Source organism: Indicator indicator, chromosome Z (assembly GCF_027791375.1).
Source record: "Indicator indicator isolate 239-I01 chromosome Z, UM_Iind_1.1, whole genome shotgun sequence".
Taxonomy (NCBI): domain Eukaryota; kingdom Metazoa; phylum Chordata; class Aves; order Piciformes; family Indicatoridae; genus Indicator; species Indicator indicator.
The window spans coordinates 66,425,153-66,447,083 of record NC_072053.1 but is presented as its reverse complement, the minus strand read 5'-3'; the positions used below and the strand labels follow the sequence as shown (position 1 = coordinate 66,447,083).

The following is a 21,931-nucleotide window of genomic DNA, read 5'->3' as shown; positions in this document are numbered from 1 at the left end:
CTGTGTCTTTCAACAGTGGGCCCACAGTTTCTCTAGTTTTCCTTTTTGCTTCTGAAGTACTTGAAGAAGCCCTTCTTGTTACCTTTTAGGCTTTGCCCAATACAGTTCAAAAAGGGTCTTAGCTTTCCTTGTTTCCACCCTCCATGCTCTGACAGCATTCAGTGGTCAGTCTGTTCTTCCATGTGCGGTAAGCACCCCTCTTTGGCTTGAGGTTTTTCAGAAGCTCCCTGAGACGCGGGTCTCCTGCTTCCATTTCCTGATTTCACATTCGTAGGGCTGGACTGATCCTGAGCTTGGAGGAAGTAATACTTGAATATCAACCAGCTCTCTTGGGCCCTGCTATCTTCCACAGCCCTAATCTATGGGGTTTCTCTAAGCAGTTTTTTGAAGTGGTCAAAATTAGACCTCCTGAAGTCTGAGGTTGCAAACCTATTTGTCTTTCTTTGCCTATTACCCATGACCCTGAAGTCTATCTTGTCATGATTGCTACAGCCAAGGCTGCCCCCATCCTTACTGCCCTCCACCAGTACCTTTTTATTTGTTAGTACTAGGTCCAGTAGCACAGCTCTCCTTGTTCGGTCCTCCACCACCTGAATCAGAAAGTTATCATCAATACACTGGCATAAACTCCTGGACTGCACATGCCTGACTGTGTGGTCTTCCCAGCAGGTACCAGGGTGATTGAAGTCTTCTCAGCATTTATCTCAGTGAAGCTGTGTTTTAAAATCTGGCCAATAAAAAATATTAGCAATTAGTTACTAGCAAAAAGATATTAGTTACTAGCAATTCATAATGTGGACAACTTAACTGGTAGCCCTAAGTGCACTAGGAGAGTGAGGAGAGTGAATCTGCACATGGAAGAGAAGCCATCTGACTTCTGTGTAGCATCTGTTACAGTCCATGGTTAAGATGAAGGTCAAACAAGAGAGGGCCAACTTTTGTCACCAGCCACAGGGATCAGTGGGTAGAAAGGCCTGCCTTTCCTCAGGAGCATAATTTAGCAGACCCTAAGGCTGTGGGCAAATCTGCTCATCCTCAGAAAAGGGGTATCCATTCATTACTTTCGCCTAAATTCTTTGATTGTATTTGAGTACATTTTTACTCATCATGGTAGTAAATTCTAGTTGATGGTACCTTAACAACTTTAAAGATATGCAATACAAAAAACAAAACCCAAAACCAAACAAAATCCCTCAAAAACAAGGAAAATAAAATCCCCAAACAACCAACCAACCAAAAAAGAAATCCCAAAAAACCAAAAACTGTGCACCTTTCATGCATGAAGGTTTCCCTCAAAGCAGATGACAAAGGATACTAATATGAAATACTAATGGGTTTTTGTTCAAATTATGACTACTACTCTTAATGGAAAGCAATACAAGAATTAAAATAATTGAAATATTTAATTAAGAACTGAAGCCTTCCTAGTGCTATGGATCCTTCATGAAGGCATCTTTGAAACAGTGATCAGAGACATTTATAAGCAGTTGTCTGTCACTGGAATATAAACAGGAACCAAGGTTCATGAGTTTTGAATGTGTGTTTGTACAACTCTCCTTGCTTTTAGTGGATTCAGAGTTAAAATATTACAGATTTACTGAATATTATTCACAACACAGGGAAGTTAGTCAAGAGATGAGTAACATTCCCTTTAAAAGAAAGAAATCCCAGCCTGCAACAGGACGCAATCTCTGGTATGTAAAGGTGTGCTAGAAACTCACTGTTGAAGAAGCAAACAAGGTTCTTCACAGATCACAGAAAGTTAAAGAACAGCTCACCTGTATTACACCCTCACTGTTTCACGTACAGCTTTTGCTAGTGTTCATATCAGGACAGAGATCTCTAAAATAGAATCTGAACAATTCTAATTTAGAGATCTTGGAAGATCATCTTATTTGAGGTTTCACTTTTGCACGACAAAATTAGCACCTCCTCCCTGCACACATTAACCACCTCTGTACACTGCACTTTTGCATTGCTGACTAATGGTGGTACCTGGTCATGCTTTTACTTGAATTGGAGAATCAGAGACTTTTCTCCCAAGGAAAAAGGTGGGCCACTGAAGAGGTGGTCTACTTTATTTCCTAGACAAAGACAAAAGATCTATGGCAGATGACTGAAGTCTCCACTCTGGGTGAATGGAGACTCCTCAGGAAAACCAACTTTCCTATATCTGCAATCAGAAGGAAAAGCCAAAAGATGTTATTGATCATCAGCACACTTATAATGCAAATCTAACTTTATGTCCTGAACTCACACCTCCCGCAATGAAAAGCATGATTTTTGGGTGCTGTCAAAACCACTCAGATGCCAAAGGGTGCCGACAGGCCCCCTGAGACTTCAGAAAATCCTGTGCTAGCATTATGAATATGAAAGGCAAGGAGGTTGCCAAAGGCATAATATATTTGCTTCTTTTTGTCACTGTGTGTGACATTAGCCTATTGGTTTTAAGAGCCTTATCCCTATTCCTCTTTCCTTCTCACTCTGAGGCTCTCCCAGACCGCACAATGTCCCTGGGAACAGCCCATTCACTCAGGGAAAGCATCCATTTTATATAAATTAGTGGGAAAAGAGCATTTCATTGTCAGTACTCCAATTAAGCTACATGGAAATAAGTCTATGCTACAGCATGAATCCCTGAAGAATGAGGTCCTAATTGCTATAGATGTACATTAAATGGTTTAAATAACAACATACATTTAATCTGATTACAAGAATATAATTATACTTTTGTTGCTGCAGTTAGTTGAGTTAATTACATGGGATATGATATTTACATCTGATGGCCTGTCTGTTATTTTTTTGCTTTTGGAGAATAGGACAGAAGACCAACAAGTAATTATGAGAAGGACAATCACATTTGAATTGGTTAACCCCCCATAAAGCTTTTTTCTGCTACAGAGCCAAGAAAGTACGTGTCCTGTTTGCACCTTCCCTCCAGAACAGATCATAAGGACTGATGAAGGCAAGCACAAAAATACTCTGTTGACCAGCAGCTGGATTATGTCTAGTCCCAAGTGAAGCTGAGCAGACTCTAGAAAACTCAGTTTTTTTTCCTTGTTTGCTTCTCCCTTCTGGGTAGGGACAAAGCCTGTGTAATCTCAGTCATGATGTGCCTAAGTCTGGGCTTCCTCTAACACTGACAGCCTTAGAATCATAGAATGGTCTGGGTTGGAAGGCACCTCCAAAGGTTATCTAGTCCAAACTCCCTGTAGTGAGCAGGGACATCCTCCACTAGATCAGGTTGCTCAGAGTCTTGTCGAGCCTGACCTTGAATATCTCCAGGGATGGGGCCTCAATTACCTCTCTGGCAACCTGTTCCAGTGTTCCACCACCCTCACAGTAAAGAAATTCCTCCTAACATCCAACATAAATCTACTCTTCTCTAATTTCAAACCATTGCCCCTCATCCTATCACCCCCTTCAGGTACTGGAAGGCTGTTATTAGTTCTCCCCCCGAGTCTTCTCTTCTCCATGATAATGTTTTCAGTCTTCTGTATACCATAGCCCCACTCCTACCAGCTCCATCATAGCCAGAGCTTGCCCTTTGGTTGCTAACAGCAGTTCTCTAAACAAAGGTGGAAATGGTTATTACAGGATCAGACAAGGAATGGGGGAAGCAAACCTTGTTTTCTAGCATGTTTTTGGGGAGGAGATTCTTATAGTAATAGCAGGAAATACTATGCAGCTGCATCAAGATGGCTCAAAGACCCTATTTCTTTCTGTGGGCAGCATACTTTTAGTGCTGTACATTTATTTACTTGTGAGAAACCAAATCCTTTCTACTTCTGAATGACTATTGTTGCTTAAGTATAACAATTTCAACAATCATATAGCTAAGAGTCATGAAGAGTCTAAGCAGAGAAAAACATTTCTGGAAATCAAACACCAAAGACTCGTGTCATTGTGGATCATGCCTTCTAATTTTCTGCTGGTTCATACAGACCAAAAGCACTACTGCTTTTTCTCCAGCATCTCTGCTGTAAGACTTTGATGACTTCAGTCTAATGATTCCACACAGAAAAGTTAAAATTCCAGCCCAACGTTTTCAACACAAACTAAATTAGAGACACAGCTTTGTCTCTTTAAACACTAGTGAGAGTACAACACCACTGAGAGCACAACACAACAGCTGCAAAGAGACACATTTGGAAGTCATGCACATAGAATTGGCTAGGCTAAGCTAATTTCTTCATTGGTAGAAATGTAAACTCAGTAGACAATTCAAGAATCAAGCTGAGGCCTATTTGCTTTTACATCAACTATTCATAGAGGCAGATTATTTGGAAGGAAGATAAGTATGTCTCTTCTCATTCCAGCAGCTGACTTCATTTTTTCCTAAGCATCCTAGTTGAAATGAATCAACTGGAATTCTTGACATTTTATTTTAGGTACAGGGGGAATTAATTTTATGAACAACATAAGAATAACAGAGATCGCACAACTAATTTTTGTGAAGCATTTCTTTTTAGGAAAATAATAATTTTTTGTTAACACAAAAATATTTTGCCTGTCAGTTCCCACCAGAGAAACCAGAAGTTCACTAAAATTTAAAATGGAATCAGTAGCAAAAGTACCATAATTCATACTACTATAGTATAAAACGATTGTGAAAGTGGCTAGACCTCTTCTGCTTCTGTGCATAAAACTATTGATAAAATGGATGTGACTTTAATTAGGGACAGATTATTCCCTTCCTGGTCACCATGGGATTTCTTGCTTTTCCCTTCATGACTGAAGACACTGAACTAGACATGGAACAGACCTGATCTGATGAATTCTCACATCTATTTTGAATAGATTTCAAAATGCAATGAAAGGAAGGATAGTTGCGCTGCTTGACACTGAGCTACACGATTCGTCTGTTGCTGCGCAATGAAGTGCATTGCATGAGCAGATATTTTGCTTATTTTTAGGGTTGTCTTCCTCATTTTTTTCTAGTTTGTCCAGTTGCAGTGAGTGACAATACTGGCCCAATCATAAAAGCAAAGCAAAAACAAAACTCCACCACCATACTGACACTGTTTTCTAGGGCATTTCATATGATTTGTAGCATATTGTGGGAGTGCTAAAGAAAAGGAATTGTAGTATTTAAGTCAGAACTGATTAAATGCTTTGGGTCAAGATGAAACACAGAAATAGAGATCAGTACCTTCTGCTACACAACAGTTACATTCTATACCTAAGAGCTGTTCGGTGCCTGTCCCTTGGTAATGATGTACCCATAGAGCAAGTCTGATAAAATTTGCTTTAATCCTGCTAAGAGATCATAGCCTCAGGTACAGTTTATGTTACTAACTCTAAAGACAGATGATACTGGTCAGAACTGCTGACAGAAATGCTGGTCAGACACTATGAGTCAGCAAGCACATACTTAAAGCAGTTCTTACTTCACCAAAAACATAGGCTTCCAAAAGGTCAGAAACAAGCTGGAGAAATCAGAAGTTAAGAGAACACTAAAGAAAGAGAAAAACATGGATCTGAACTAGGAAATGGACCTGGGAGGGAATTCTGGAGGTCTCTGGTCCAAGCTCTTGCCAAAAGCAGGATTACTGCCTACATTAGGCCAGTCAGTCATGGCTTTGTATGCATGAGGCCAAAAAACCCCACCAACAGCAAAGAGAGCACATGCCCTTGGGTTGACATGACCCAGTGCTGCACCACTCTTCCAATAGAAAAGTTGTCTTATCTGAATGTCTCCTCCCTTGGCAGTAACAGTCTGATGTAACAGCCTTCCTTCTCTCTCTAGTTTTGCAGAATGCACACTGTATTTGCACACACTGATAAGTAACTGCTGATTCAGCAGGAGGGACAGCTAGGTTGTCTTCTGTTAGGTTCTCCAAATATGTTTTGGTCTAAATAGGCATCAGCCTTCTTTCCAAAGAATTTGGCCAGGGTGCTTGCTCTTTGACTTAATGCCACCCAGCCCTACCTTTGGTTCACAGAGTGTTTGCATCCATCTGTTTAGGTGAGGTAAACTATGAGTTTGGTAGATGACAGACAAGAAGACAGTAACAAGTCTACAAGCTGTATCCTGGAAAGACTGAAGCCTCTAAGGCTAAACTTTGTACTTCAGACTGCTCAAATTGAAATCCCTGTTTCTAGTAGTGGTTGGTATGGGAAACATGGAACTAACCATGCTTCAAAGGTCTCTCTAACATCTTAAGCCTGTTTTGGACTAAAATATTCCTTTTTTTCAAAATATTCTTACCCAGAATATTTTCCTATTCATTGTTCTTGCTGCTTTGTAACCAGATAGCTCACTTTTTGTGGTGGAAAAGTCCTGAGTTACTCTGTGTTATTAATGTTAGAGAAAGACTTCAGAATGAGGAAGAATAGAGAAACTTGGAAAAGTTTTAGTTGAAGTGTACTGCACATCAGCAATTGTATTTTGATACTTTCTTGAATCTTGGAGTCTGTCTTTTAAGTTCACATGAATTCTTCTGTGTGGCACCATTTCCAAGACAGCTGGTCCACAAGTATCAACACTTCCCCTAGTCCCTGTTGGTAGGACTTTCTGCAGTAGGAAACCCTACTGTTCCAGACCTATAATCCTGTGGCCCTGCAAAACCTCAGTGTTGGTCTTCGAGTCACAGGGTAACCTCCACTGCTCCAGGGAGGTTGAGTGTTTGCAAGGAAGGGAGATAGCTGTCTCCCTTCCCATAGCAACTCCTGCAAAGGCTTTGCACCAGTGTGAATACGAGAACTGGAGAGCATTCAGGCACTCTGCTTCTAGACCAAAAGAAAATGGCAGCGGTCAGCTAGCAATAATGTAACAAACATTTACTCAGACTTCTTGAGAAAAGGAAGGACAATGAGCTTGGGAATACCATGTGTGCAGAACACCAGTCGTCTCACAGCACAGATGCTCCCTGTGAAATGTAAGGCTTCCAGTCACAAGAAAGAATTGTCTGACAAGGCAAAGAAGTAATGTTGAGTAAAGGATCTATTTCCTTTCCCTCTTCTTTTCCACCCTCTTGTGTATCAAGCACATGAGATCTCACGGCAGGTGATCCAGCTGTGTTCAGCCAGATACCCAAACTGGGAAGATCAAGAGCTTTGTTTTAAACTTACACAATCCTATCACTGAGGTGAATGTGATAATGCAACTGGTGATACCCTAGAAATCATCACAAGGTCTTTCATTACCTCAGTTACGTAATTCTTGCTAGTGGTGTACCATTGAGCAATCCTTTTAAATTGGTGAGAGTGCATGTGAGCTCTGGGCTACAACATAAAATGTGCAAAGTATTTGTATATCTCCTTCATGAACAAATATTTCCAGAGATCACTGGAAAAAAGCAATGTCTATGGGCCTAAAAATAATTATTTGATTTTTTCCTCTGTAAACACAGGATAAGAAAATATGTATTTTAGTAGAGAAATATTTTGAGTCCTAGAAAGAAAGGTGGAAGCATGTTAAGCTATCAGGTGATTGGGCTTTCATTCTATTTAACATCATACACATTCAGTTGCGATTCAGTGCCAGCACCATCAAAAACCTATTTAAACTGGAAACAGCCTCTGATTAGAACACACCCAAAAATCCCCCAAACAAACAAAAAAACTCTCAGATCATCTGAAAGTGCATTTATAAAAAAGAAAAAAAAATCTAACAAAACACCAGAAGCATCATTTTCAGTTTTCAGTGGAGAAAGAGGTAAAAATAATGCCTTCTCCTCCATCTTACTGGGTCTGTGTTCAACTCCAGTTAGTGACAGCCTCCATGCTGGGCCCTCCATCAGATAATGGAGCAGACAGTATTCCAGCTCATAAAGATATTGAGCTGATACTTCAAATAACAGCTGGTCTCCACCTACTTTGATCATTCAGGACAGCCTGCAAAATTCCTTGATTTCTATGTTTGGGTCCAGGAACAGTCAGCAGACCTTCACAGAATGCCCTTGACTGCCTAGTGGATGGTAGGATAATGGATATCAAGGCATTCTTTGGACATGTGGAGGATCTGTGTGAGCTGAAGGAAGTAATAGACATCCCCCTTCCCCCCACCTCGGGTGAAAAACAAATACCCACTGTAAAAGCCAGGGGGGATGTGGAGGGGTTGAGAGAGAAGGGAGGGAGTATTAGAGGGGAAGAAGGGTGCTTTTTTGCCTTCCCAGAACTGCAAACTGCAGAACCAGTCACTTACACAGACTTATCACCAGAGCAGACAAAACAAAATGACACAAACACAAGCGCACACTCTTAAAAAGTTTTTATTAATTTTCATTGTTTTGTTTTTTTTAAAAAAAACAAACCCGTCAGTGCAACAGTTCAGTATCCCCTTCCTATCCCCCATCAGTAAGCAGTAATTTTAAAATGAGGAAATACCGAGTGCTGAAGCCAATGGGTTAGCATTTTGCTATTATTTCCTTCTGTCAAACTCTGAAAAAGTCCTCTGTATAAATTAAACAATGAAAAAAATGTTACTTTCAATTCTATGTCATTACAGTCAACAGAATCATAATGCATCTAAAATGTGTGTCCACAATATATCAGGTATACATTTTTGGGAAATGAAAAAAAAAAATGAAAAAAAAATATGACATTCTAGGCTTGTTAAAAGGATAATGGTCCCATATTTTTTATTAACAGGTTAGCAAAACAAAATCCAATGGATTACAATATTTACATGTTATTTGAAAAATAAAGTAGTGATAAAAGCATGTCACAATCATTATTTCTTTTTTTTTTCTTTTTTTTTTCTTTTTTTCATTTTTGGTAACCATTACAAACACCCAATCCAGGTATGGAACTGTTTAAATACACTTGAAATGAGGCCAATTAAAAAACAAATACAGACACAAAATGTGTATTTATACTTGTCCCTCCAATGTGTTTTTCTATGACGTTCCCTCCCTACTTCAAAACTAAAAGAAAACAAAAAAGAAGTAAAAAAAAAAAAATCAAAAGAATCCCCCTAACACACAAGTGATGAATCCCCAAAAGCAAAACACCATGCTTCTCAAGTAGCACTTATTCCACAAATGCAACATTTTTGCCAACAATTTTATGTGAAGCTCTCTAGGACACCGTTTCCTCAGCAGCTTCCTATGTTACCCCCTCCCCCTCCCCCAAACCCCTCTAAAACAAAAAAAACAAACGAAGACACATGCAGTTCTAAAACTAGGTTTCAGTCAAGTACTTTCTACTTTTTGGAAAGAAACTTTTTTCTTTTTTTTTTTTTTTCCTTTTTTTTCTGTCTCTTTTTTTTTTTGGTTTGTTTTTTTTTTTTTTTTTTCGTTTGTTTATGGGTTTTTTGCGTTTTTTTTTCTTGTTCTTTTTTTTTTTGTGTTTTTGTTTGTTTATTTGTTCACAATCAGAACATACCATGGGTACCAGATCCTGTATTCACTGCTCAGGCAAGATTTCTGCTGAGTCAGGAAGGCTTTTCACCCAAGAAGTAGTGCAGGATCAGCCCTTAGGTATGCAGGTTCCTACTCATTCTACACTGCTCCCCTCGTGCTAAAAAGCTACGGAGGAGGGGAAAAACTTAGCAACTCCATCTTGAATCGAGTAAATGTAGTTCTCCAGGCTCAGTCATATGTAACTATTTCATCTCCGCTTTCAAAAAGATGTGTTAACAGATACCCCTCCCTCCCACCACACTAAAACAAAAAGAAAACATGCACACCACAGACGGAAGAAAAGAAAGGCAGCCAATCTTAACAAAAAGTTACTGGTGTGAGACTGATAGATGTTAATATGACAAGCAACAGAATGGTTATGAGGACCTACGTGTTTGGCCCGCGAGCTGCATAGCTGTGCTGTAAGTTTGGTTCTTTAGTTGTTTTGTTTTGTTTTTGTTTTTTTTTTCTTTTTTTCTTTAAAAAAAAAAGTTAAAACCTTTTTGTTATTTCCATGTTTAAAATTAACAACAACGACAACAAAAAAAATTCTATTCACAAGATCTAGTCTCCTTTCCCTGTCCCCCCCCTCAAAAAGAAATACTCATTTTACATGAGAAACTTAATTGTGCTGTATTTGTAATACCTCAGGCTGATAGAAAATAAACATGTGGCAAACAAAACTGCACAATCAGTCACATGAAATCTATCAAATACTAAAATTATAACTGAATACTAACAAACAGCTTACCTGGAATAAAGTATGACAATTCACAAACAGTTATCTAGGAATTAAAGTCTCTCTCTCTCTCTTTTTTTTTTGTTTTTTTTTTTACTAAAATAATTAAAAAAATCACAGTATTTTAAGAAATAAAACCCACACTGGGATTTTAAGCACAATTTGTTTTCCTTTCTTTAAAACTTTTTTTTTTTTCCTCCATTCACCACCTTGCCCAGCAGTCTCTCTACATTTAACCACAACAACAGCAGGTAGTACTGACAAATGCAGAGATTTCCCTTGGTTAATTCTGAGGTACTAGGAAACAGGTGACTGTTTTACGCAAAGCAGTTTCTGTCTTTTTTGTTTGTTTGCTTGCTTGTTTGTTGCTCGTTTTTTTCTTGTTTTTTTTTTTTTTTCTCTTTTTTTTTTCCCCACCCCTTTTTTTTTTTTTCTTTTCTAAAGCAGTTGCATTCAGTCTGGAAAAGCGTTATGTATTAAAACTAGAAAAACGCACACAAATTTGTGCGTTGAAAAGTTGTCCCCCTCCCACTTCTTCCATGCTCACGATGCTTCCATTCACAAACAATCCAAGTCTCCACTGCAAAGCACGATGTGTAATGTAGGAATACGGGGAGTTGCTTCATTAGTCCAAGATGAATGTAACTTCCCATTGTCAAGATCCAGAAGAAAAGATGCAGTGATGTAATGGATCCACTTATTCCATCACTTAAATAACTTTAATACACACACACTCACACAGGTACCAGTGCTTTGAAAATAGATCATTCAGTCCTAAAAGCAGCTTCATTTCTTTCTTCTGCCCACCCCTCCCACCCATCCCACCCCATTCATCACTGTTCAAGTAGCTTGATTAGAATCACACCAAATGCTTATTCATTTTTGGCCTCCGAGTTGTCTTGGTGAGGTTTGTCAGCAGCTACCACACTGACTGCTGTTTCACTGCTGTGGGAATAGTCCACCACCATTGCCTCGATGCCTTCTTTTTCTTCTGGCAGTGCGCTAACAGTTTCTTCTATGTCCTCCTTTGGCTGGCTGTCCTCACTGATCCTGTGCTTGCTTTCGTTCAGTGCCCTGGGAAGCCAAGAGGCAGAAAACAGAAACACAGTCAATACAGGGAACAGCAAAGCCAATCTGTGCACATCACATGAGAGAGAAAATCAGACCACTTTGTAGAAAGGCCAATGCAAGCAGCCATGATACTCCATGCTCAAAAGCAGAGGCAGTGGAACGAAGCTACCAGTGGGACCCATGATATTCTAGTTTTGAAAACAAACTGCTCTGCACTGGGACAGATAAGAGAGCGACTGTTCTGACTTTTAGAAGATTATTTCCCCTTCCCCAGTCCCTTGTAAACCAGAGATGTAAACATGGCATCAAACAAAAGCATGGGAAAAAAATACCTTCCCAAAGACTTAATGATCTGATAAAATGTTTTATAGGTTGCAACATTTCAAGCACTCATATTTAGGCAGACACAGTTGAGTAAGAGAAGCGTTTCTCATCCCTTTACAGTTAACCTACAGTATGATATTCAAGTATCTCCTGCAAGTCAGTAGCCTTGAATGAAATTTATTCTTTGATGTGGTCAGAAAAGAGAAATGATGGCTTCAGAGATGGCTATCTCATCTGTGATGTTTATCACCTTGCAATGTGCAAACTGCTCTAGAAAAGCACAGATCTTCCCTATGAAGATAACCTACTGAATTTCACTACATACGTTTTAGAAGGAGTGCATTCAAAACAATTCTACAAACAATTCTACCTCCTTAAAAGATTTTGACATTTCTCTGCACAGTGCAAGTCTAGCTGCAAGCATGCAAAAGAGATGTAATAATAAAAGTTAAAAAGAAACCCAGCTCCTTCCTCAAATACTCCATATAATTGTATATACTGCTCTGCTAACAAGCAAAACCCACAAAGCATTCAGGTAAAGTTAATCCTGGCCATGTGGTATTCACCCTGGAACATTCTTAAATTTTAGAATCACAAACAAATTTAAACTCTACAGTCTACAGTCACCCCAAGGACTGGAGCTAAAAAAAGAATGACAGGAACTTCCCATGCAGTGACATCTGATGGCTACGCCCACTTTTGCGGTAGAAGTGTTCTTCATAAAAGTGTTTGCCTTCATCACAAGGCTTTTTGGGAGGTGTGGACTGGGGCAGAGGAAATGCATGGAGATCTACTGTTGAGTTTTGATTGTCTGGTAAAGGAATGTGAGGGAACTTACATGCCATGTCTCAGCACATGTCGCTCCCACTCAGAGCCTTCTGTAAATGATCGTCCACAGAATTCACATGGGAAACGTTTCTCTGGAGCACCACTGTCAGGAAACATCATGGAATCTGGAAAACGACAGCATAGTCTGTAAATTTAGAAGTGTCAGGTCAAGAAGTGCCTGCTCTGGTCCCCTCTACTGCATGACTCAAGTAATTCGGTTTGTGAAAATGCACCTTCCCTGTAACAAAGCGACATTAAAAGTGACAAATCTCATTTTAAGCCTTAAAGCATCTTTGCAAATAAGGGCAATGAGTTACTACTCAATGTTCCTTTATTTAAAAACATGAGACTGTGCAGTTTTAATTCAAAACCAAAGTTAGTTTAGGGCTGAAATGGCTTAAAAGCAAACAAAAGAAACCCACTAAAGCCCATTGGTAATTTTTGAATGGGTAATACAAATTCTAGGAAGCAAGGATTTGGTATATTTAATATGTGATGCTCAAAATAAATAGATATCCCTTCATAAGGAGGTTTCCCGGGTTAAGTCTTGCATCTTAACTGCATAGGTGTTTCATCCCATCCTAATCTTTTATACAAAAGACTTTGGGCCTCATTTGCAGAAGTGTCAAGCATCTAGTAATAACAAGTGAAGTCACTGGCAGCTCATGAAGTGGTATTTCGGAAAGCCAAGCTCCAAGTGAACAGGCCAGCTTTAAGAAAAGCTGAAACATTTTCTCACAAATTAAGAAGATCACCACATAAGCCATTAAAAATAATTGCATGGACTATCTCACTTGATTCTTTCACTGAAAATTAGACAGCACCATCTGCTCAAAACATACATTCCTTAGCAGGGATGATCTTAAGCAAGAAATCAATAGAACGTCTTTCTGACTCCTCCCAAACTACATAATAAAATAAGAGGGACTTTGATTCATTTTGGTTTTGATCTTTGCTCACCTGAGTTCTTCAATCTCAGATTTACTCATTTCAGAATAAGCCTATAAACTTACTATTGCCCAAACGTTCCCTATTATCTTTATGTAGGTTGTGTAAAGATATATTTAAGGACACATTTCTCACTAGTTAGCCGTTACTGAAGTTCTATAAGGAATGTTTTTAAACATCATTTTTTTGCCTCTTTTCTCTAAAAAAAAAAAAAAAAAAGGCCTTATATGATCTGGATTTTAATTCCTTATATATGTATGGTACAAATTTATAAACACATTGCAACATACGGACTAGTCATGGAACAAATAGTTATAGTGGCCAAAATTTTAGAGGCAGATGCTGTTGCTCTGCACAAGAACACACCTTCTGTACAAGAACACACTTTCTGTACAAGAACACACATGTTACAGTACACAATAGGAAGTTTATTCTGGGCCTCTGCAGAGAACAGATATGCAGCTTGGAGCATATTCTGTTCAATCAGAGTGGAGTTGGTGGTGTTCAGCCCAGAGAAGAGAAGGTGCTGAGGAGATCTTGTGGACTCTGACTTCTTAAAGGGGGCTTATGGAGAGAGACCTTTTAGTGGGGCCTTGGTGACAGGGCATGGGGTGATGTTTTTAAACTGAGAAGAGTTTTATATCAGACACAAGGAAGAAATTTTTTAAGATAAAGGTCTTCAGACACAGGAACAGGTTGCCTAGAGAAGTTGTGCATGCCCCATCCCTGTAAGTATTCAATGTCAGTTTGGATGGGGCTTTAAGCGTTCTGATACAGTGAATGACGTCTCTGCCCATGGCAGGTAGGTTGGACTGTATGATCTTTAGATGTCCCAAACCAAACTGGTCCATGATTTGTACTTGCAAGTCAAAAGATTAGCAAGTGCTACTCTAGTAAATCCATCACTGCTTCAGAAAACACAGTCTTGTTCACCCTACTTCCCAAGCAGTTTAGCTTCTAGGGCTGTGAATCTGGACTACTTCCCTGAGTACTAGCAGAAGCCGCTCCTCTCCGGGGCTTGCAAAAGAAAGGTAAGAGACTGCACAGACACCTGACCTCTCTTGAGATTTTCCTGCATCGCACATGCAAGCACCCATGGACATTTGTTTTCAACCACTGTCGGAAAACAGCCTCTAAATTCCATTTTTTACTGAGACCAAGATATAGAAGTCAGTAAAGATACACAGTCCCTCTTGGGATGTAGTCCCTACCAAGGGAAGCTGTTCTTTGCATGATTTATACCAGACACTCTGTTTTTCTCCCTTACTCTTCTTCCTTAGTCAATACATTCTCTCCTATCCTTTACCAGCAGACAATGGCTTCTCTCCTTTCCCATTCATGATAGTTGTTCAGCTTCACTGAGCTTGATGCCCAACCTTGTCTGTTCATATGGGCAATTGCCTTTGTTTGGTCCACTGTCCAACAGCCCATTTGGAGTAGCAATACACTCCTCTTTGCACCTCAAGTACTGTGCATACCAGCCTGAAGTCAAGATGGTGAATCTAGGTAGCTATTAAGAAGAAATCCCTGGTTCTGCCAAAGTGACAGACTTCAGAAGGTGCAGGCAGCATTTGCTTCCAGATAGTTGGAACACAGAGTCTCTCTCATTGGGACATTTTTTCAGAAGTCTACTTTGCATCTTGCAACTTACATTGTAATTCACAACTTGCCTAGAAAAATACAGACAATACACCTGGATCTTCTCTAAATATCCTTACTGCAGTAGGCATATGGGTTTTATGCATTTTCTACCTACACTGTAAACAGTAATAGATTAAAAAGGAAAAAAATATAACAGCAGTGAAACACTGACACTACAAATCAGTTAGGAAAAAACAGCTGCAAAACACACTTGGAAATACGTATTAATTTTTTTGATTGGCCATTTGAACAAGCATGAAGATGTAATTTTAGCCAGTCACAGATTAAAAAACCCACAGGTACAACTGAAAAAAGTACAAAATAAAAATTAGATATCCTTTGCTTAACTCTTGATTCTATGAACCATGGGGATAACCCTTATCCCCACAAATCTAAATCTGCAAAACAGAAAGCAGTGTATTTTCATTTTCACAGTGCAACCTAAAGTCAGTTTAAACAGTGAACTTCACCTTGGGCTGTGCCCCTTCTCACGGTGCACTTAAAGGCCTGTCAGCACTGTTTTCTTGGTCTAGATACTATAGCTTCGAAGTTCACTTCAGCAGCTGAGTTTGTTATGTAATGGCAAGGTAATCCTCAAAAAGACAGTGTGACTCTTCATCCCCTGCTTGCTCTGGGCCTATACCAAGTATTAATCAGCCTGCTACATCCACAACTGAGGTGAGCTGGTCCTTTAGTCAGATCATTACATTACATAATCATTGTTCCAGCCATGAAACTCTGAGGGTTGAAGCTTTTCTCAAATAGACACCCAGAAGTACAGAACAAACATCTGTTTAGGTCATTCTCTGATTTTTCTACTGCTCTGCCCAAGACCTTGTGAAGGATATTTTTCATTAAAACACAAATGGTTACCTATCCAACTTGCTTCCTTCCTCACTTAAATAAAAGCTATCACTAACCACACTTGAGTGATGGTGGTAACTGTAGACTCAATTTATGCTGAGGGGTCACTAAGCAAAACCCAAGATGCTGGGGTCTTGCTATTAAAAGGTAATGAACATGATCTGTGCTTCTTCCTGTTCTGTAAACAACCTGTGAAACCAGAAATCAGAAATTTTCAACATCTGAAAAGATGCCTTTTGTGTCAGTGTCTTTTGTGAACATCTTGTGATTGAGTTTGAAAGCTGGAAATTCAGGAGGAAAAACATGGTGGTGTACCTTTATTTAAAGTATACAGAACTTGGCTAACTGCAGTCATCAGGGTGACTCCAGGAACCCAACACTCAGGCTTCACAGGTCTAAAGATACTAGAATTGGGTATATACTGTGTTTGACTGATGAATTGTGCACCAGAGCAACTAAACAACAGGGTTTACACCAGATACTGCAATAACCTGGGAAGGTTGTTGGAAGGTTGTCATGTCACAGGTAAGATCCCAGGGCCTGCCTGTCTCTGAGCCAGGACTCTTAGTGCAACTATTTTGTAAAATTAATGTTTGCCCCTCTTTCAAATGTCCCAGCAAGGACTTGCTCTGATATGAATTCATTGAAGTTGAGTGTTTGTTATTTCAGCCTTGTTTCACCAGTTTCAGACAAAGCAGGGCTGTCTTGTCTTCATAAGACTCCCTCCTTCAGCTCTTTGGCAGGCCAGATTGGTGGATCTTCGTTTACCAGAAACACCTGCTGATGGCAAATGATCTCAGTCCCGATGCATACTAAACCAACTTGCCTTCCTGTCCCACCATAAGCTAGGAAGTTTATAGAGATTTCTTCCCTGATGAGTAACTTTGACCAAACCAAGATCATGAGCCAGCACATGGCCCAGCTTTGCCAAATTCTGGGGTATTACTCTTAGATATGAAACCAGGCACATACTTAAATCTGCAACAGCACACGTGGGGCATGGATCTACTCCAGCAACAGATCTGTCAACTGCAGCAACTGCAACAGGACTGGTACTGTCTGACGAGGGATTCTGAGCACAGGGTTAATAGCAGCCCATGAAAAAGGTTATCCACAACCTCTTCACCCCTCACTTAACAAAGCCAAATTAAAAGCTGAGAACTGGTTACTAAAACAGAAAATCTAACAGACTACTGAAACACTTAGTTTGTGTAGTTTTCCAAAACCTTATAGAAGTTATCTACACGGGCAAGTAAGTCACAAATCCTATCTGTATTTTCTCATAGTAGATATTTCTTAATAGACAGAAAAACTGTAATAAGGATAAGAAACACAAGATTCCCCCAGGAGCAGTGTCTTCATAAAAGCTCCATTCTGATTCTGCTGGCATGTCTGCATGACTCTACAGGAATGTGCTACAGAGTCAACAGCTGACCTTGCTTGGTGGACTGATGGAGCATGTTGCACAGTGCCAAAAAAAAAAAAAAAAAGGCAAAAAGCACTGACCTCTCTCTTCAGCCTCAGGACTTAATTCATCTTCTTTTTCTTCTTCATCACTGCTGGAGCTTTCTGTTTTCCCCTTCATTTGTTCCAACTGGTCTAAGTTAACCCGTCCAACCAGCTCAAAATTACGGCTCACCTTTGAAAGAAACGCTTTTGTCAGCAATCAGCAGAATCCTCAGCTAATCAGAAAAATCATCACAGATGCAAAACAAAATCAAGTACACCCCAAAGCCTGCTCAGCTAGAGGTGACACGCATCAACTAATCAAGTTAACACTAATTTATTTTCAATGCCAGTGATTCCTCTTCTGTTGTTTATTCTGCATTTCTTGGGTTTGGTTGTCAAAATTTAATGATGTTCAGCGAACCCTCCTGATGATTTCTTACTAGTTTTGATGTATTAAAAAAAAACCAACAACTTAAAAATCCAAGAAATACAAAACACTTGAAGTTGTTTTCTCATATTATGAGTCCATTCAATGACTGTGATGAAACACCGCTATTGCTCATCCACAGTGGCTGGTGTAATCTACTTCATTCATGAAAGGATGGGTCTTTTACTAAGCACATGCCTGCCTGTGTGCCACATACACTTTCATTCATTAATAGGAGATCAATTTTCATTGTGAAAGGCTGCAAAGTACTTTGCAAACTGATACACAGACTATAATGGGAGCACTTCACCCAGCAGTCAAATTCAGCTAACCCTAGGGTGAAATGTACCAGCTATTTAACAGCTCGTAGCAGCAGTATAAAAGGAGTAGCTTAGGGCATGGAAGTCAGGAAATCTACCACATCCAACAGAAACAGCAGAGGAACAGTCCAGATTTACAGTAGAGGCAAAGAGCATGGAGCATGACCAGAACACTAGGGCTAATGGTTGTTTGATGACAAGTGCCCCCCGAGTTCATTCATCACTGCTGGAGAGATTTTTGGATTCATCTTTCATGCAATGTGACAGTCCTCCAGCTGCAAAGGCACTCAGCTAGAGAGGCAGAGAGGATGGAGAGAGAGGAATCAGTACAACACCTCCTGCAAGACGCTGAACGAAATATCAACACCCACTGACTACTTTATCTCTCTATGGAATCATGAATGTGAATGAAACTAAGAAGTGATTTTGACTGTAGTATGTCTCCAAACTATCCTAAAGGCAGTGGTATGCAGATTCCTAGAACTACTCCGTACAGACAGCTGCGACAAAGTTCTCTGACTTAACTGAGATTTCAACAAAGAAGACCACATGCAAGGCATTTAATTCAACATGGCTCATGCACAGGAGCTCTTTAAGGTGCAGTATTTCACCTGAATATATGAGCCCAGAACTCGTATACAAATTAGTGAGATACAAATTACTAAAGAGAGATGGAGAAAAGGTACCCTAAACTGCTGGCATCATCACTGCCAGTCTGGATTGCAAGGGAGAGCTGAGTAAGGGAATAATCTTCCCAGCCTGATACACTGTCAAAATTATGTGGAACAATGCACTCTGGGTATGCCAAGTGTCTTGCTGTGGTGACTAGGAGGCATGGAGCATCTCACGTAGCACATGAACTGCAGAAGAATCTCCAGAAATAATAAAGGAGAGGACAGGCAGGCATAGCAGGCCAACAAAAGTTTGCAGAGATTGTTTTTAGAAGACAGCCAAATATTTTTTTAAGTGTTAGAAGTCCCACTGGGGCTTCTGCTACTAATACTGTCAACATAGAAAGTGTCATTCAGTCAGTGAAGTAAGAGTGAGTTTCCACTGAGGACCTGGTTAACGCAGCTGCAACAGGTGAAGACATACAGCTGCATCCTCTGGAAATAACAAGGAAGCACTGACAAATACCCCAAAACATATCTCAGTTCTGTAATTTAAGTGTCTTTCAGTTACTTGGCTCTCAGTTATAGAAATGCAAAGCTAACAGACTGTGGAGACCCTTTAATGACATCTCAAAGATTGGATCAGATCTACATACACTCAAGCACTCCAGAAGAACTCCAAAGTAAATCTTAATTTAGGACCTGTTTATGCTTGTGCTTTATATTTCCCTTGTTAAAAGTAAAAAGCAATGTATTGCCCTCTATGTTATTACAACACTCATGGCATGCCCTGCTGCTGAAGTTGCCAGAGCAGTCTTATGTTTGGAATGTTCCCATTTTTAGAGAAGCTGAATCATAAAGCATTACTATCATTTCACAACTCCCTTTTTGCCTCTTTAAATACATCTAGCATAGACAACTGCCTTTTCCAGATAATCACACACTGCATACCACAGTCTGCCAATTCTGATGAATCTGAACATCTTTAGAAACCCTCAATTTTGGGTTTCTAAACAATTAAAAAGAGAGAGAGAGAAATAATAGAAAACAGAGGAAGTGAAACCTTACATGGGCTTAATTTACAGATTTAGGGATGGAGAGAAAAAAAACCAAACGGCAAGTTGGCTACTCAGAGCTGACACGGAAATAAAATTACTCAGCACTTGCAAAGAGTAGACTGCTACAAATAAAAACTATGTGGATATTACCTTGTGCTCATCTCGAAGGTGAGTGTCCAGCTCATCTGTGTGTTTGGTCTCATAGTAGCAGAGTTGACACTTGTAAGGTTTCAGTTCATTGTGCTTCTCTATGTGCTGCTGCAAGCTCTCATCACTGGAGCAGGTAAAGGTACACTTATCACAACGGAAAACAATCCCCTGCAAGTACTTGGACAGTTTGGAACGGCAGACTTCAATAGGAACGACCCGCTCTTCTGTAGGGACAGGACAATGTTCACTTAACAAATTTCATGAAATACCGGGCCTGCAAGACAACAGTTTGGTTCCATACACATGGAACAGGATCTGATATATGGGTAGGCAGTTCATCTGAATAGGAATAGGAGCTAAGCTGCACCAACACAAAAAAACCCACAAGACAACAATTCTTCCTGCCATCACAGGGTTAATCATCCAAGGTTACAAATGCAGGTGTCCTCAGAAATGTAGCTGCTTATGGGATGAAGAGCATGGGAATAGAGGGCAAATGAGATTCTATCTATTTGTAAGTCAGAGTAACAGAGCCTAAGAATACCAAACAAAACCATTAAACAAGACAGACCAAAAGTTCATTTTGGTTCAGTATTTGTGAGCAGCCAGGAACAGATGCTAGAAACAGAGAGGATGCAGGATGCTTCCCAATGTATCACCCTCTGAAAAAGTCAGAGCTGGTATCCTTACCATCACAGGTAAAGCTGCTTTCTGGAGCCTGAGAGGGTAAGGCTGTAATTTTTCCTAGAAAAGGCTTTGTACTTCATACAGAGGTAGAAACTTCTCAACACACCCACAGCTTTCAGAAAGCTCAAATTCAAAATCTGTATGCATGTCATGTCACATTTTGCACAGTTCAGATCATGGATATAGGCATGTACTCAAAATGCTCTTGCTGAGGTTTTAAACTCTCTACTTCTGAAACAAAGCTCTCATGTTTAACAGAGCAGCAATTAATTTGACACAGCCAGAATCCAATGTGTGTAACACTCATCCACAGTGGTTTCCTGAGTTGTGTGCACAAGGGAAACTCAAAGTTTGACCCCTCGAATGACGGTTGCCAGAAGACCCTCATTATGGGCTTTTGTTTCCCAACTGTTTTTTTTTAAAACTAGAATAGTGAAACTGAGCATTGTGACTCCTTATAGACCAATAATTAAAGAAGAAGTTCGATCCTCCTCATTCAGGTTCATATCTCATGACAGATTAAAACAAATGAACAAAAAAACGCAGGTTTGAATCTCAGATGGCAGACGTGAAGGCTAGGGGAATATCAGACATGGCAATCCACATATGGATCTCAGCCAGTGGGCCCTTTTCTTTAGTCAAGACAGTAATATCACATCCAAAGATAACTACAGAAACACAAACTGCATTAGAGTTTCTGAAGGGTGGCAAAAGCTCCACTGTTCATTTGCTTCTGGCCAACGGACATGACACCACTGCTTACAAGACTCTTTCTACAGACCAGCAAAATATTTCATCCTGGTCAGCTTCCCACTGAACACGAAAGTTATTCCATCTCCTAACTTCCTCTCTGGACCCTTCAAAAAAGAAGAAGTTTGCCCCAAATCTACGCTTTAAAAAAAAAAAAAAAAAACACAGAAAACAAAACCCCAACAAACCAAAGAAACCGCAGCAACAGATTCTCAAGCTATAAACACAGAAAGCTGTGGCCATTCAGAGCAGGGAAAGGGGAGAAAAGGATCTAATAGGAAAGGGTATACAAAGCTGTTGATTCTAAGGTCATATGAAGACTTACAAGGTTGTTGCAGCTGTGGGCTTTTCAACTCACTGAAATAAGTAAGCAGATGGTTTCAAGAGTGGAAAAGTCTGGTGAAATTTTCGAAACCAGAAATACTACTTTAAACACTTAAAAATTCACTTTTCTTGTAGCACTTGGCACGCATTATGAAAGTTGAAACATGGAATGGCATAAAACTTCGTATCTACCAGACTGGAGTAATGCAGCATTCCCTAAGTCACATTAGCAAAATCTATTAAGTCACAATCACACACACGCTTCCCAGAGTACCCAGAGAAAGCAAAATAAATGTAAACACCAATTTTATCCTGAAGGATATCACTTTTGGCAGAAAGCGGTGTATTCATGAGGTATTCATGTCAGTGAGCTTCCTCCAAGCAGTGATTTTG

The 21,931-nt window shown here is 39.8% G+C and overlaps 1 protein-coding gene across 2 annotated transcripts in view; it reads right to left on the bottom strand.

Annotated features, from left to right (window-relative positions):
- Positions 1–10,958: 10,958 nt before the first annotated feature.
- The window catches only part of ZNF462 (zinc finger protein 462), a 57,131-nt gene continuing 46,158 nt past the window's right edge, over positions 10,959–21,931 (bottom strand). For both annotated transcript variants that reach the window (XM_054398077.1, XM_054398078.1), the window contains 4 exons: positions 19,778–20,001; positions 17,269–17,401; positions 12,320–12,434; positions 10,959–11,160 (listed from right to left, as the gene is read on the bottom strand). In XM_054398077.1, coding sequence (XP_054254052.1) covers positions 10,959–11,160; positions 12,320–12,434; positions 17,269–17,401; positions 19,778–20,001 — 674 coding nt within the window. The remainder of the gene's footprint in view (positions 11,161–12,319; positions 12,435–17,268; positions 17,402–19,777; positions 20,002–21,931) is intronic.